A 15,247-nucleotide genomic window follows, 5' to 3' on the forward strand; every position below is an offset into this window, starting at 1 on the left:
AAGTTAAAAAAAAAAAAAAAAAAAAAGAAGAAGCAATTTCATTACTTGCCTTTTAAATGTGGAAGAGAAATCACAGATATTGCTGCTTTGATGTGGAACCAGGAGGGAAATAAACAGGCCAAAGTGCTCTTTAGGTGCCCGCTCTGCCCCTGACTCTCCTTTTATGTGGGCTCATCTGGCGACCTCGGCTTGGCCTGGCATGAGCCTGACCACCAGTTGCGGTCTGAGGGAGGAAGTGCTCCTCTGTGCTATTTGCAGCCCTGTCTGTCCAAAGGAATCTGCCGTGCTGACTGTCACTCAGTGGCCGTGTGTTTTTTATCACTAATTCTACCACAGGGATCTGGTTGTCCATATGACCACTGTGGAGGCTGCTGCCCTGAGGCGAGCTGACACTGTCTGTGTACAAAGACCAGACGTTGATGTAGGGGCTGCTCAAATGCTGCTTGAATATCAAGACACGGGCGCACATTTCCACATGTGCACACACGCACACAAACGTGCAGAGCGCTGCTCGGCCAATTGCTGAGACTGATGTTCCTTTCAGCCATCATACGGCTGACACTCAAGTTGTTTTTTTCCCCCGCCAACTCTCTTCTGTCAGCTCCTGGCTGGTCTGGCCAGCAGTGATGGAGACACTGTAACTGACTGTGGTTGGGGCCATTGGCCGCAGGGCTGCTGCGCCTGTTTGAGACGGAGGGGGAGGGGAGGAGGGGCTGCTTGGCCTGTCAACTGGTGGTGACTCGAGCCTGTCTGGTCACAGTTCCAAACTGGACAGCTCTCCCTTTCTCTGCGGCTAGTGGCATCGTCCTGCAGAAAGGCACACAGTGTATAGCTGCCACTCTGCTCCAGCTCAGCATATGCTGTGGCTGAAGGTCAGAGATGTTCAGTCCAAAATGCCTGAAATAAACACCTCACGTCTGATGTGCTGTAGTGGCTTGGGAGCACATCTGCACTGAGGGAATACAAGTGTCTCTGTATGTGCGTGTGTGGTTCTACATGTGTGCATTTGCTTTTTTTTTTTAAAGTTTACTGAAAAATAAACTTTTTAAAAATGTAAAGTAACTCAACCTCTATTCTACAACCAAGCCAAATTCAAAAACCATTGTTTCAATAATTAACATGTCAATTAGGGAATTTTCTAAAAGCTGGCATTCATGTTATTATAATTGTCAAATACAATTAAATCAGCTAAAATGAACTTAAGACGAGATGAGCCAGATACAAGAGATCAGAGAAATGTTGGACATTTGCATAAAAAGGTCTCTTATTGTGAAAGTGCATGACATACTCAAGGGCACTATTCTTGAAATGTACTTTTGAGACCGAACTGATGGGGAAGGCGGGGCTGTTTCCAAGTTAATTTCTGCATAAATCTGTTGAAGGCATTGCTGCGTTGTTTGTGTCTCCTTCACCAACTGCTAGACTCGAGCATGGTAAAAAAAAAAAAAAAAAAAATCAAACTGTGCCATCACTGGATTGGGAAGACGTGGAAGGATGAGGCAGACATGAAAGTTGGCCTATTTCATGGTCAGGCTGCGGGACCGCCGAGGCCCTGAATGGCAATGCATCTACTTTAATGTGACAGACAAGTCCCTAGGCAAAAAACCCGCAGAGCCGCAGCAGGCGAGCGGGCCCAGGTACTTGATGAGTGTGACACCTTCACCGTCCCGCTGCAGAAATGTTGCTGCCGCACGCTCCGCTGCCTCGGTTTAGAATACCACCAAATAAATTCGCCTCTCATCCCGCCTGACGACGCGTCCCCAAGAACCTGTCCTCCCCAGCACTGTTGAGATCATGAATCTCCTTGTAGCCGCTCACAGGGCTTTGCTCCTATCACTAAGCACTTGCCTTTGGGACCCACCTGCCGGGGAAAATTGTGGCCGTGCCGGAAGGCGGCTGCAACAGAATTCAACGGCAGACACATCCTCTCATCCCAACGCTGTTTGCCCAATCAGGCGGAGATGGGTGAGTGTGTGTGGCAGGTTCAGAGCCAGAGCCTGAAGGCATTGCGATGCCTTCCCACATGCACTCACAAATCACAAATCAAGTGGCACATCTTTCCTGAACAGCTCTTGCACGCACAGGTAGTGGTGCATGAGCGCTTGACCTTACGTTGTGCTATTACTGTGGGCTACAAAGTGCAGCGTTTAGTGCAACCTTTATTCTATATTGGCCTATTAGGAGCCACGGGGTGTTGTGATGGAATAAGACTGCTTGTATGCATGTGTGCGTCTAAACATGCTGGAGAACATGAGCTGATGTATTGCAGGGCTGGGAGAAGAGGGCCCAGGAGTTCATTAGGCTGCAGCTCGGGAGAGCAGCCGCGGGGAGAGCTTGCTTTAGCCAAGTGTTGCCAGGAGGCTGAGCTGCAGGTCCGGTGGGGAGGGCTGCTGTTGATGTCCACGGCATGTTTGTTAACAGCCTGATTCCATCAAGTGGTGTAAAAGCAGCGCAGCCAAGTGTAAGGGCTGACCCCTGGTCCCCGCCTATTTTTAACAACACAGTGTTTCAGTCAAAGGTAGACAGTTCAGTCAAGCACTTGTGTGGTGTAAATAATGCTAATATTCATACAGTCGTACATTTGGGAGAAAAAATAACAAGAGATGCAAAACAAAAGAGCACAAGACTCCATCTGACTATCTGCAGCTACTTTCGCTTATATGCCCTTTATCTGGAGGGCGAAGATCTAAAATGCTCTTTCAGTTTTCATCTCCATACTCCCACCACCTTTGTAAATGCATCAGAGAAGACAAACACCACAAAATATCAAATACTCGTAAAGAAAAACGAGAAATGAAGCTCAAGGCATTTCATTGGACATTGGAGAAGTACAGTACATTAGAAAAACAATTTGATAAAACACTATTTCACATCAGGTTCTAGTGAACAAATCCTCATACTTTTTTTTTTGGTATGAAAACAATCCTCAGTTTAGTGACTCAAAGGAGATAGGTATTGCACAGACGCTATCTATATTTCATCATTTAGTACACTGCTAAAAAAATGACACTCGAGACGTCCAAATGACGACAGTCTGAAGATAAGGAACCATTCTAAACAAAGATTTTACCTTTGTCATGTTAGGCCTACACATAAAACAGAGAGTTAAAGTGTTTCTTCATGGCAGGGTCCTTCACGTTGACTTGGCCATATGGACACTAGAGGAGGAAATGAAATAATGAAATGGTGCTAAATGGCTGCATGTGGAGCAGAACATCAGTCACACAGAGAGGGAGACACTGACATGTGTAGAGAGCACAGCATACCAGGGGAGAAAAGGAGGGAAAAACAGAACGGGATGGGATGGAATCAGTTGTTCCTAAAAGCCCTTCTGTGTCAATATCGACCTCTATTTTCAGATGTTTACCAAAAAACATTTTAACTATGAAAACAAAACACTTAAGATTGATTCCTGCTTAATTGTAAAAGGTAATAAGTAGGTTCAAACATCCGTCGGATCAAATGTTAATTATTCAACACAATTAAAAGCTGTTTTCCCCCCCCTGTTGATATTTAAGCGAATATCGTAAAGAGAAAACCATAAACCACTTCTGCTCTCTGGGTTTAAATTTGTGTTGGGTTTGGTTCAGGAAATTGTTTTTTTCAAATGCATAACGAACGCCGTTCTTCCCGCAGCCCAGGTCTTGTTTATTCTACAGTGAGAAAAGTTTCCCCACTGGTTAATAAACTCATAAAAACATTGGGGGTTACCGAATGCACCAGATATTTTACAAGATTAAGCGTCATTAGCATCATTGTCTGTAGCGAGCAGACTGCTGCATTCACATGGATCCAAGGAATGGTAGAAAACAAACCAGATGTCAATACAGAGAATACAGAGCAGGACGTTAAATAGTAGGTGAGGTCAGCAGAGTGTATGGGCCACAATAAACAAAGACCAGATTGCCCGCCATAGTGAAATTATACAATTTGCTGCCCTCCATGTAACATTTTTCAAACATTTTATGTTCCTCATATAAGAAGAAAACAACACAGAGAATTGGTAAAAAGACACACTAATATTTCCTCCTCTTGCTATTCTGTTGGACTGTTCGTTCTTCCTTAGGGGTCCAGACTGTAGACTGCATAAAACTACGTGAATGCAACAAGACCCTCTAATATTACAGTTGATCGTCGTCTGCATCAAGTTTTACTGTCCATTTTACATAGTTTACTCCTGCCATGTATCAAGAAAAGTATTCATAACACGCTTCTAAAATAATGTCAATATTAACATCGAAGGCATTAGAAAATGTCATCACGGTCTGCCGAAACATTGTGTCATATTTTAACTGCACAAGCACTATCAGAAGATCCATCATCCTCCTTCTCTCAGTTGATGACTTCATAAACAAGAAAGCAATGATTAGGGCTGGGAATCTTTGGGTGTCTTACGATTTTATTCAATTTATGACAGAGTCCAACGAAGGGTTATTTTTGTGATTCCTGTGTTTATGTTCGTTGTTGTTAAGTGTTTTATGTCTGAAACCCTGTAATTGTGCAGCTGCCTGTCTTGGCCAGGACGCTCTTTTCAAAGAGATTTTTAATCTCAATGAGACTTTTTCCTGTTTAAATAAAGGTTACATAAAAAAATAAAAAAATTAAATGTCCATTCTTGGGGTCAGGATTCGATTCAGAACCTATTTTTGATTCAAAAACGATTCTGAATTCATGATTCAAAATCTATTTTTGAATTAGTACATACTTCAGGATCTCCTCCAGTCATCTGTGAGACTGGCTGAATTTCTTGCTGCTCCATTTGGCATTCTACTGAGTTAAAGAGCTAGCCTTAGCACTAAGCAGGGAGTGAATAATTAGCCAAAAAATAAATAAATCGATTTTTGGATGTTATAAATCTCAGAAGATAAGAATCTCGATTTTTATATAAATCATTTTTTTTGGCCACCTCTAGCAATGACGTTCAAATAACCATTAACTAATGCTGATCCAACACAATGAATTCAACCCACTACTGTCCTCTCATTAATCAAACCTGCATGTGGAGTTGTAATACTTGTATACACATAAATGCTCATTATCTGTCTGAGATGTCATATTCTGGATTTTTCAACCTATTGCTGTCTGTCGAGTCTAATTGTGTTACTGATTAACATGCTATAAAACTGAATATTTACGTAACAGAGTTCTAAAAAAAGGAAGTTTAATATAAAAACAGCATGTTCACACCCCCGTGAATAGTTAGGTGACAATGCTCTCTTGGAAGGGACCTTAAGAATCATTCATTTCAAGATTTTGAGATATAAGATATATATCCTTACTGGTGATTATGAGAAACATCTGTTACATATAAGCAGTCTAATCTTTCAAAGGTCAATGTATTTACTTTCGTCCATTGTTCTCTGAGAAGCATGTATCATATCGGCTGTAACCTCAGAATGTTAACAGATCATTGAGGTCGTTTCATAATGATTTATTAAGCACTTATACATATATATATATATATATATATACATACATATGCTGTAGCTCTGTTTCTTAATTAAACCAATGTCTCATTCATTTCAGAACCACAGACAAAACGTTGGTTGATGAGCATGTTAACAGGCTGTCTTCACATTTTCTGTGTATTTTTGGGGGTGTCAAATTAAAACTCTTAGAAAACTTTTACAAAACAGGGACTGGAATAGAGAAGCAGAAGGGACAGGAGTAAACAGCAACAACAATGCACAGAACAAAAGAGAGTTAAATGTACAAACAAACATCGAGGTAAAAAGAGAAAAACAAAAGCTCTCACATGTCTGCACGCGCTGCCACAGCACTTCCCTCTCTGAAGGTGGGCATGCTCCGTGAACACCTTGTACCCACTTGAAGGGTCGACATACATCTGCTTCTTTGCCTGAACATAATGAAGATATTATTATTTAATTAGCATGACATACGAACACGTATGCCGGTGTGTGACCCCCGCATACATAACCATATACAGCATATACACACACCCAAACACAGAGCCATGTGTAGGCATTGTTCTGAATATAAACATATACATGTAGTCATATTGCTTTGGGTCAAGGTAAGAGGGGATGCATGACCTCTACGCATAGAAACAGATGTAAGACAGTCTCACTCTTATGATGTTTCTAATTAATTAGTGCTCTTTTGTGTATCATTCTGTGGGTGAGGATTTGCAATGATGAATCAACTGGAAGCATTGTGTTATATGCTTAAAAGACACAATCATTCTTTATTTTGACTAATTATTTGCCTTGTATGGACACAAAAACACTTTTCTGTACGTGGAACAACACCAAACTCCGGTGCCATCCCTCAGGAAGTTAGAAAATGTCACCTCTCAGTCTGTTTCAAAATGAGAGCCGACGAGTTGGTGAGCTCTGACAGGCCACAAAGGGAAAAAGGCCCCAGGCTCTTTGGTGACACAGCCTGTCATTTCACATGGCAGTCCAGGGCCACATAGTGAAGCTGGCATAGCTGGGCCCCCTCTCTGCATTGTGCTTTTCCCACCCAGGCCCTACCACTCTCCTCAGGTCGCAGCCAACTTGCCTCAGTTTCACCCACACTCAGAAGCACAATATTTACAACAGATACGCCCAAAGGCATGCAGATGACACCTACTCACTACTGTCATAAGCACAGAGCTCACTGGCTCTGCTTGATGGAGGAGCAAGGATAGATTTGGTGAATGAATGTGACAGTTCTGACAAAAACTTCCATGACATGTACAGTGTATGAAACGTTGGGCAGGTGTGCTTCTAAGTAAAGTTGTAATGAACTGTTAACGTTTTTTTTAAATTTCCAAGGATGCGGTACCCTAGTGGTTAGTGCATGCTCCCCATGTGCGGAGGCTGCAGTCCTCCAGCGGGCAGCCCAGGTTCGAATCCAACCTGTGGCTCCTTACCCACACGTCACTCCCAACTCTCTCTTTCCCCAATTCCTGACTCCCCACTGTCCTGTCTCTAATTATAAGTCATCAAAAGCCCAAAAATAAACGTGGAAAAAAAACATTTGACTTTTTTTTTTTTTTTAGTCTTCTTCAAAGAAATTGACAAAGTTTTTTGAAACAGTTATCCCAGATCGACTCCCAATCTCATGTTGATGATGATGATTTAGACATATAATAACTGTAATACACTGGGAGATATACATTAAAAGAACAACGGCATTTCTTCAACAATGATGCTCACTGCTATAATTAAACTTAAGTAAATGATCACTCTGACAAGGACCCATGGGAAACTTTGCCCTGGAGACAAGCTGGCTCTCTGGAGGTGTAAGACAGCTGGTATATTATTGTACAAACACTGATGTCATCTGACATAAACAACGGTTCTGTTGGTCTGGTTTTATTTGTAATTTACAAAATTATCATTTTGATTTTATTTCTTATTTATGAAGAAGTGTAAAGTGGTCTTTAGTCTTTATAAAATATCCTGTTTTGCACTAGGGTCCTCCAAAAAAATCATCATGCTTCACCAGGACATTTTGTAAATGTGGATGAGAAAATACTGAATATTGGATTTTCCCGAAAAAAAAAAGTTCTACTTGTTAACCAAAAGAGCCGTGTTACGCTATAACTATCACTTTGTTAAAAAGTACTTGACTGTGGGGGCGCCGGTAGCCGAGTGTGTGATCGCTCCCCATGTACGGATGCTCTAGTCCCCAATGAAGCGGGCGGTCCGGGTTCGAATCCGACCTGTAGCTCCTTTCCTGTGAACTATATAAGCCTATTTAGTTTTATAGATTCTGATTTTGAATAAAAGAAACAATGGCAAAACATAAAAAGTTCTTTAAGATACCAAACTGGTAAAATCAGCTCAACATTATAAGATAACATACAATAATAATATACATAGTCCTATACAGCAGACCATAATAATAAGCACCACAGGCTGTTTTTTAAGCATCATTTGATTTATTTTTCTTGAAAATTTTGACACATTTTTCTGATAAAAAAAAATTGGTGAATATTTCTCTACTTTTACTTGAGTACACTTTGAATCAAATACTTGTGCCAGGTGATATTTTTTTTTATATTGTCATATTGTTATTTTAAATGAAATGGAATCCATATCTCAATTCAAAGGAAATGTGACTAAACAAATCCCTGCAGAGACACCTGGGTCTAGTTAATCACATCGAGCAACATGATGGATCTTACTGATGGGATTCCTGTTACCTCACATGCCTCTGTGTGGACTCTGTGGATGGTTATCTCCTCCTCTGTGGGCTTTCTTTCGACCTGGTCGGTGTCCCCCCCCGGGCTGTTTGTCACCACTTCTTCCGGGTCTGCTTCCCCACTGACCGCATTGACCTGTGGACTCCTCCTGCTGCTCGGGCTTCTCTCTGACTGACTCGGTATCGACATGGTTAAAAGTCGTGTATTAAACTGAGCATGGAGGAGAAGCAATCTGCTGACTAACGCTTGTATACCCGGATAATGTTGGTGAAACATTCTTGAAGTCACTGATTTAAAAAACAGGCTAAAAGTTGTACAACTTTAAAACAGCTTCTGCAGCTGTGAGTACAAATATACCGACAATACGCCATCTCGTTTTCAGTTACAATGGTCACTGTTTACGTATCATATCTTCGTTTAAAAAAAAAATGTGTCTCTGTTGCATGTTTACTTTTCCCCCTCCTTCTCCCCGAGTCGCCGGCTCACAAATGTGTTGCACTTCCTCTTTTCCTCTGTCCGTAAACGTCACAGTGGTGACGACATATGATGTCGTAACATTGATTTGCTGGAGCACACAGCGCCCCTACTGTTTCTCACCAACCACCAAAGAGTCCCACTTAAATAACACACTACAAAATTCAAAAGATTCTACATTATTACATACATTATGCAACTTAAGCATCTATCTATCTATCTATCTATCTATCTATCTATCTATCTTTACCTATCTATGTTTTTTGCACTGTTTTTTCCTCTTGTATGCATCTAAGATAAAAAAAAAAATTGCTCTTGGTGATGATAAGGTAAAATAATATTTGATAATAATATTATATATATTATCTTGTATGCTGCATTCCCTTTGCAGTCATTTAATACAATAAATGTTTCATAATTACACTCTCCTTGTAAGAGACTAAGCCTTGCTCTCCTTTGCCGCAATGACACCGTGGTGTACACAAAGACACCTTCCTACAATATAATAGTGAATACATTATATATTTAAGTAATATAGTCACTTGGACAAAACACTGCAAGGTTGATGAGTGGACATTAATGAGTCCTCCCAAGGTTATCCAACGCTGGAAGCCACCTCTGATGATGTGTCTGCTAAGAATTCTGGGTAATGAGACCTGACAAGTGTCTTTTGACTGACATTGTGAGGTCAATATACCCAAAGACAAATTGCACATCACTGGTGAAAATAAATGCTTGTTTATAAGAAGCTCTGTAGAAATATCTCCAAATCAACTTAAGTAAAAAAAAAAATAATGCTGATGTTTTAAGATTTACAATAAACCTGGGGAAGTCTACTGGCTCCATTAAGGCAAGGGTACGTGAAAAACAGAGCCCTGCGGTTATAAATATTCTTTGAAGTGACATTTAATTCAGAAAGCTAAATCATGTGCACTTCATCTGGGACAAATGTCTGAAGCCATTCTGATATAGTTTCAGGGCCTCAGGAGGACAATAAGACACTGTATTGTTCTTTGTTTAAGTGTATAGGTTCTCTGAATTAAGAATAATCAGCCACGGTTTGCAGATCTCTTAAATTTGGATCCTCACTGATTACCAGAGCACTCATCGGAGAGCTACGTATGTGTGTGTGTGTGTGTGTGTGTGTGTGTGTGTGTGTGTGTGTGTGCGCACGTGTGTGTGTTTGTCATTTTGAATTTTTGTATATTAAGGCAGTAGCCCTGCCATTATCATTTCATACAGATGCCTGAAACAGCATGCCCCAGTCTGCTGCCACTTAATTACCTTCCAGTCGGCTTGAAGGTATCTGGCTCTGATCCAGACGAAGTCTCTGGAGAGGAGAGCGGTACAACTGAGACAGTAGTTTCAATTTACAGTGGGACAAATATCACTTAAACATGCAAACAATACAGGAGGAGGTCCAGAGATGAATATGAACTGAAAATATGTGAGCTGAAATGAATTCACTGATTGAAAAATATGGCACATAAGGGAAGTGAAATAAATCCCTTGTGTCCTTTTAGGTTTACTCCCAAAGAGACCAGTGACTCAGCTGATTCATGAGCAACATATTTGGTGTAGAGCTCTGAAGAAAATTGTAATGGTCATATGAAGTGAGCTTATCCCGCAATGTTGGTGTGTATGGCTCGGACAGTTTTCGTAATCCTAAATCTTATGAAACTGAATGATGTGTTGCAAATTCAGCATTTATTGCATGCATGGGCTACTGCTATCTAGCTAGGCTAGTATTTAAACATGCCAGACTATAATTATTGAGGCTTAAACCAAGGTACTGTGCCAGTCTTAACTAGTTTTGCACTGTCCACCACAGTCTGATTACTGAATTACTTTACAACATTATGCTTCTTATGACTGGGTTGAATCTTATCTCCACAAGCTCCATGAATGTTTGAACGTGTGTCCCATGTTTGATATGCTGTGATCATGACTGGCTTTATGTTATGGTTAAAAAACAATTTGCTGTTTGGCTCCTATTGACGTTCAAATGCAAATAGTGGTCTCTATGTGTTTTGCATTTACCCTGTAGCCTCCATGTGCACACAACAGGAACACGTGGCAGCTTCCCTGTTTGAAGAGAGACTCAGAGGACTCCTGTGCTGGAATAATAGTACCGGCATGTGATTGTGTCAGTTTGAGGCTTAACAATTAGATACACCTTAATGGATAATGTTGAAAACAGCACACTTCAAATATTTAAACAATCCAGGTCACTAAATTGTATTACAACATATATATGTTCAGCCAACTTAAGAGACTAAAACATGACTAAGGATGCAACACCCACCCTAATATATGTTGGTCTCAATGGTGCATATTCCTTGAAAATTTTAAGTTCACTCAAACTTTTCAAAACCAATTACTTCAAAATAAATATGAGATTTAAGGCCCTGGAGGAATCTGGGCCTTGAAGGATGTTGCTTGCCCTCAGTGGGGGCAATAGTGGGACTGATCGTATACCAGGGTCCCAATTGAGAGTTTATTTCCCCTTAAGATTATCTTGAAGGTTGTTGTTTTTTTGCCTTAATTTGATAGGACAGCTCGGGAAAGACAAGAAATGTTGGAATAGAAATGGGGGGATGACATGCACCAAACAGTGTCATGAACATATCTGCATGCTGAGGTATACAGAGTCCCAAAAAGTAATACAAAAACATATTGTGAACTCAAGATAATCATATTGTGCGTACATCTTTTGTCCCTTGGTTTGATTTCTGGCCATGTTGTGTGGGTTCTTTTGGGTTCTTTTGTTGCCTTTTGAATTTCCTAGCTGTTAAGCTGGCCCTCCTCTGATCACCCAATTGTACAGTTCCAGTTCAACGCACTGATTCGGCTTCATTTGGCTTGAGGAAAGATAAAGACAAGGATTAGCTGGAACATTGTTGAACATATAAGATAAAGAGATATACTCCAGTAGATGTGGTTCTAGACCTAAAAAAAAAAAGTTGGTTCATATTGGACCTTCATTTCTCATGAGTCAAGAAAAGTGACTCCAAATAAATGTTTATGCTTTTAAATCCCATCTGGATGTAGGCCTATAGGCAACACTTGGTTATGCTATGTCATGGTCAGGGTATCGACAGCATATGTTGATAGTAGGAATGTTGTGTTACATTGTTCTTGCAGGTTGCTCTTCTGCTCCCAAGTGTTATAACATTATCACTAGTTAGACCTACTGCTCAATTTGGCAGCCCTCACCACGACCCCACTTCAGGAGCCAAAGCTAAAGGCTAACTCTACCATAATTATTGAAGTATTTAAACAGTCTCATTTGGGAAAACAGCGTGAATCATACGACTCAGGTTATATTCTATGTGGGTATCATGCTTGTGTTACTCAGGAAAGATGCTCGCAGGCAGAAGCAGCAGAAGCAGAAGCAAGGTGCTCGTCTGACGCGCTGACGTCACTAAATCTTTGACAGCACTTCCTGGAGTGGTGTTTGTTGTGGGAAATACCACCGTGCAGCTGAGCTGGGCATTCAGGGCTTCATTTCACGACAGCTAGGACGGCACATACCACGACTACTATCACACCTTTTTCAAACATGCGGTCGCGGCAGCTTTCGACCGGGGTCAGATAAAACAGAAGCAGTGACGGTCGGGACTGAGGAAGGACTGAGGAGGAGGTGTGGGGGGGGGAAATATACCCAGACAGCCAGCAGAGCAAAGCCGCACGACAGCACGGAGTTGTCGCGATGTTGTAGCTAAACCATGGACAGCAGAATAAAGTAAGACCTCTTGAGTTTTTTTTTTTTTGTGTGTGTCGCTAGTCTGCAACTCGTCAACTCCGCAGCTAAACGAGGAAGGAAAAAAAAAAAAGCGACGCATGTTTTGGTGTCGTAGTGTGAGCAGCAGTCTCCAGCAGTGGATTTAACGACCAGGCCAGCTGGCTCGACTTGCATTTGGGTCAGTCTGCTGCTCTGTCTACTAGCTGACCAGCAATTAGCATCTCCGCTAGCCAAGCAAGGCAGCTTTTAAATAGGTTATAATGTGGACACGGACACGGATTGACCGAGTCCTGTGACCTAAGTTTGTCCAGTTGTGATGTCAGAAACATCTCATTGTTGCAACTCAGACTAAAGCACAGTCAACTTAAGCGAACCTGCAGTTTACCCACTGTTTGCACTTGACAATCAATCAATTAAACTTTATTTATACAGCACCTTTCAGACAAATCCAATTGCAGTTCAAAGTGTTTGAAAAGAGTGCAGAAAAAAAACTAGGTTATAAAATCATTGAGAGACTAATGCACACCATTTAGAATTAAAAATAAAATATGATGTATTAAAATAAAACACGACACATTAAAGCAACAAGATATTAAAATAAATACATAAGAGGAAAATATTTAAAATTGTAGTATGATTAAAAAAAAAAACAATACAGTAATGTTAAGATTTGAATTGATGTAAAACACTATATAAAAGCCAGACTGGATAAATGAGTTTTAAGACTGCGTTTAAAAATCTCAATGTGACTCACTTAAAGTAGGATTGATGATTATGATTATTATACTGAGGTGCATGTCATCACATTCAACAGCGCTGCTATGTTTGCTGATGCGGAATACACACTTGTTGCCCATGCTGGTGTGTAGTTATAACAGCTGCCCCTCATCCCCCCCCCCCCCACCCACCCCACCCCACCCCTGGGTAAACACACTTTGTATTCTTTTCAGGGAGATTCCAGACAGAACATTTGATCTGGTTCTACAGGTGGCATGTCCAACATCTGAAAATGAAGGTATGTTATTTTAATTCAATTCATTTTACACACAGGAATATCAATGCAAGGCACATACAGAGAATATAAAAGCACATGTGTGGGTGTGGTGGGAACCTGTAAATGACTTGTATGAAAACCCCTCCCGGAAGAAGACATACGTATAAAGAGTAATACAAACCCATCCAAAATAACATTTATCACACTTCTGATAAAGTGCAGAAATGACTTCTAAGCAAGTGTTATGTGATTGTATCCATTAGTATGTATACTGTCAGTCTGTGTTCCGCTTGCTGTTCACAATTAAGACAAAAAAAGGTTTTGAACATTTAAAAAGCATGAATAATCATTATTTTAAACATTACACCGATTAATTAGTTTAACTGAAAAATTGCAGAGGACACGTTTTCTCATTTTTCATTTCAAAATATATAGTATTTACTGCCAGCTGTAAAAACAAACTAACTCCATCATTAGTTTGTGATCCTTGTTCAGACTTTATGAGATATTTGAAGACTTCCCCCTCCCCCCCTGCATTACTTCTTCATTGTACTGTCCTCGTCGTTTTTTGTTTTGTTTTATGGTTTTATAATTTGTCAAAGCGTCTTTGGGTTCCTAGAAAAGCGCTATAAAAAACCAATATATTATTATTATTATTATTATTATTATTAATAAGACAGTGACATTGGAAAATATTGAAGATGTTAAAAGAAGAAGCTCTGACAAAAAGTTCAGTTTTATATAGTTATTTGCAGCCCTTAATGAAGCATATTGGTGTTTATTTGATTTTTTTCATCTATCAGTGCTGAAAAAAAACACGTGGTCGTCATCAGATTCATCTTTTGATAACCGTTCAGTCATTTAAGTCATTTAAGACAATATGGAACGACTGAGCATTTGATGATGAAATATTTTCTGTTCAGTAAACTGGCCTTGAATATCATCTTGAGAAAATGGTTTTGTGCATGGATCCCTTGTATAAATGTGTGTTTGTAAAAATGACTGTTTGTAGTGTAATTACAGTAATAACAAGGCACAGCTAAGATGTTATGTAACATTGGCAGCTGTGTTTACCAAATGCACATGCACAGTATTTTAAGTCCTGCTGTGAGCGTCACAAAACAACACTGAATGACTGAGTTAAGTCTTGAACAATGAAAGCAATCATTATGTCTGTGGTGTCATTACATGTGCTCTGTCGAGACCCTAAGGACTAGATAAGGTCGCTGCTGTGTTCATCTGTAAAATGGTCAGAGATGTTTGCTGATTTTAGCTTTACTTTGGCGACTGATTTTCAGTCTCCACTTTTCTGTTATTGTGCCTGACTATAAGTTAACAAGTGCAAGGCTTTAGAGGTTTTAGAAAAATCACACTTAGGTCAGCAAGTTGCATGCACTCTTTTGGTGTTTGCAGTGGTCAAACATTCCAGCAGACAAAAAGCAGTCAGACTGTCCCAGGAAATGAGTGCGGCCGATGAAGAACAACACTGTTTTCTACCTTTTATGAATATGGGAAATATAGTCTCCTATATTTCACATCAATATCAAGTGTCGGCCACAAGTCAAATATCATGTAAAAACATTTTCGCTGCACATTACACCAGCTGTCTTATTTTGCCCACTTAGTTTTGACATTAAGGAGGTGTTATGTAGACGGTTCACTCGTGCAGCTGCTGAGCTGACCAGTGTAGACTGAAAGTTGTCCTTGGATGTAGTTTCTGATATTGGATTTTAAACCCAACTCATAAACCACCAGCCTGCGCTATAATAACTGACTTCCCCCCACGTATGATCCAGGGTCAGACTCATATCCGGACTCCTGCTCCCTGGAGCACAGCTACAGAGCAATGTGTGCACAGCCCTCAGGTCAAATGGAACAT

The 15,247-nt window shown here is 40.5% G+C and overlaps 1 protein-coding gene across 2 annotated transcripts in view; it reads left to right on the plus strand.

Moving 5' to 3' along the window:
- Positions 1–12,090: 12,090 nt before the first annotated feature.
- dennd1b (DENN/MADD domain containing 1B) overlaps positions 12,091–15,247 on the plus strand; it is a 109,904-nt gene continuing 106,747 nt past the window's right edge. For both annotated transcript variants that reach the window (XM_020655533.3, XM_020655541.3), the window contains exons 1-2: positions 12,091–12,374; positions 13,325–13,389. In XM_020655533.3, coding sequence (XP_020511189.1) covers positions 12,358–12,374; positions 13,325–13,389 — 82 coding nt within the window. In that variant the 5' untranslated portion in view covers positions 12,091–12,357. The remainder of the gene's footprint in view (positions 12,375–13,324; positions 13,390–15,247) is intronic.

The sequence above is a fragment of the Labrus bergylta genome, chromosome 6 (assembly GCF_963930695.1).
Source record: "Labrus bergylta chromosome 6, fLabBer1.1, whole genome shotgun sequence".
In the NCBI taxonomy this organism is placed as follows: Eukaryota; Metazoa; Chordata; class Actinopteri; order Labriformes; family Labridae; genus Labrus; species Labrus bergylta.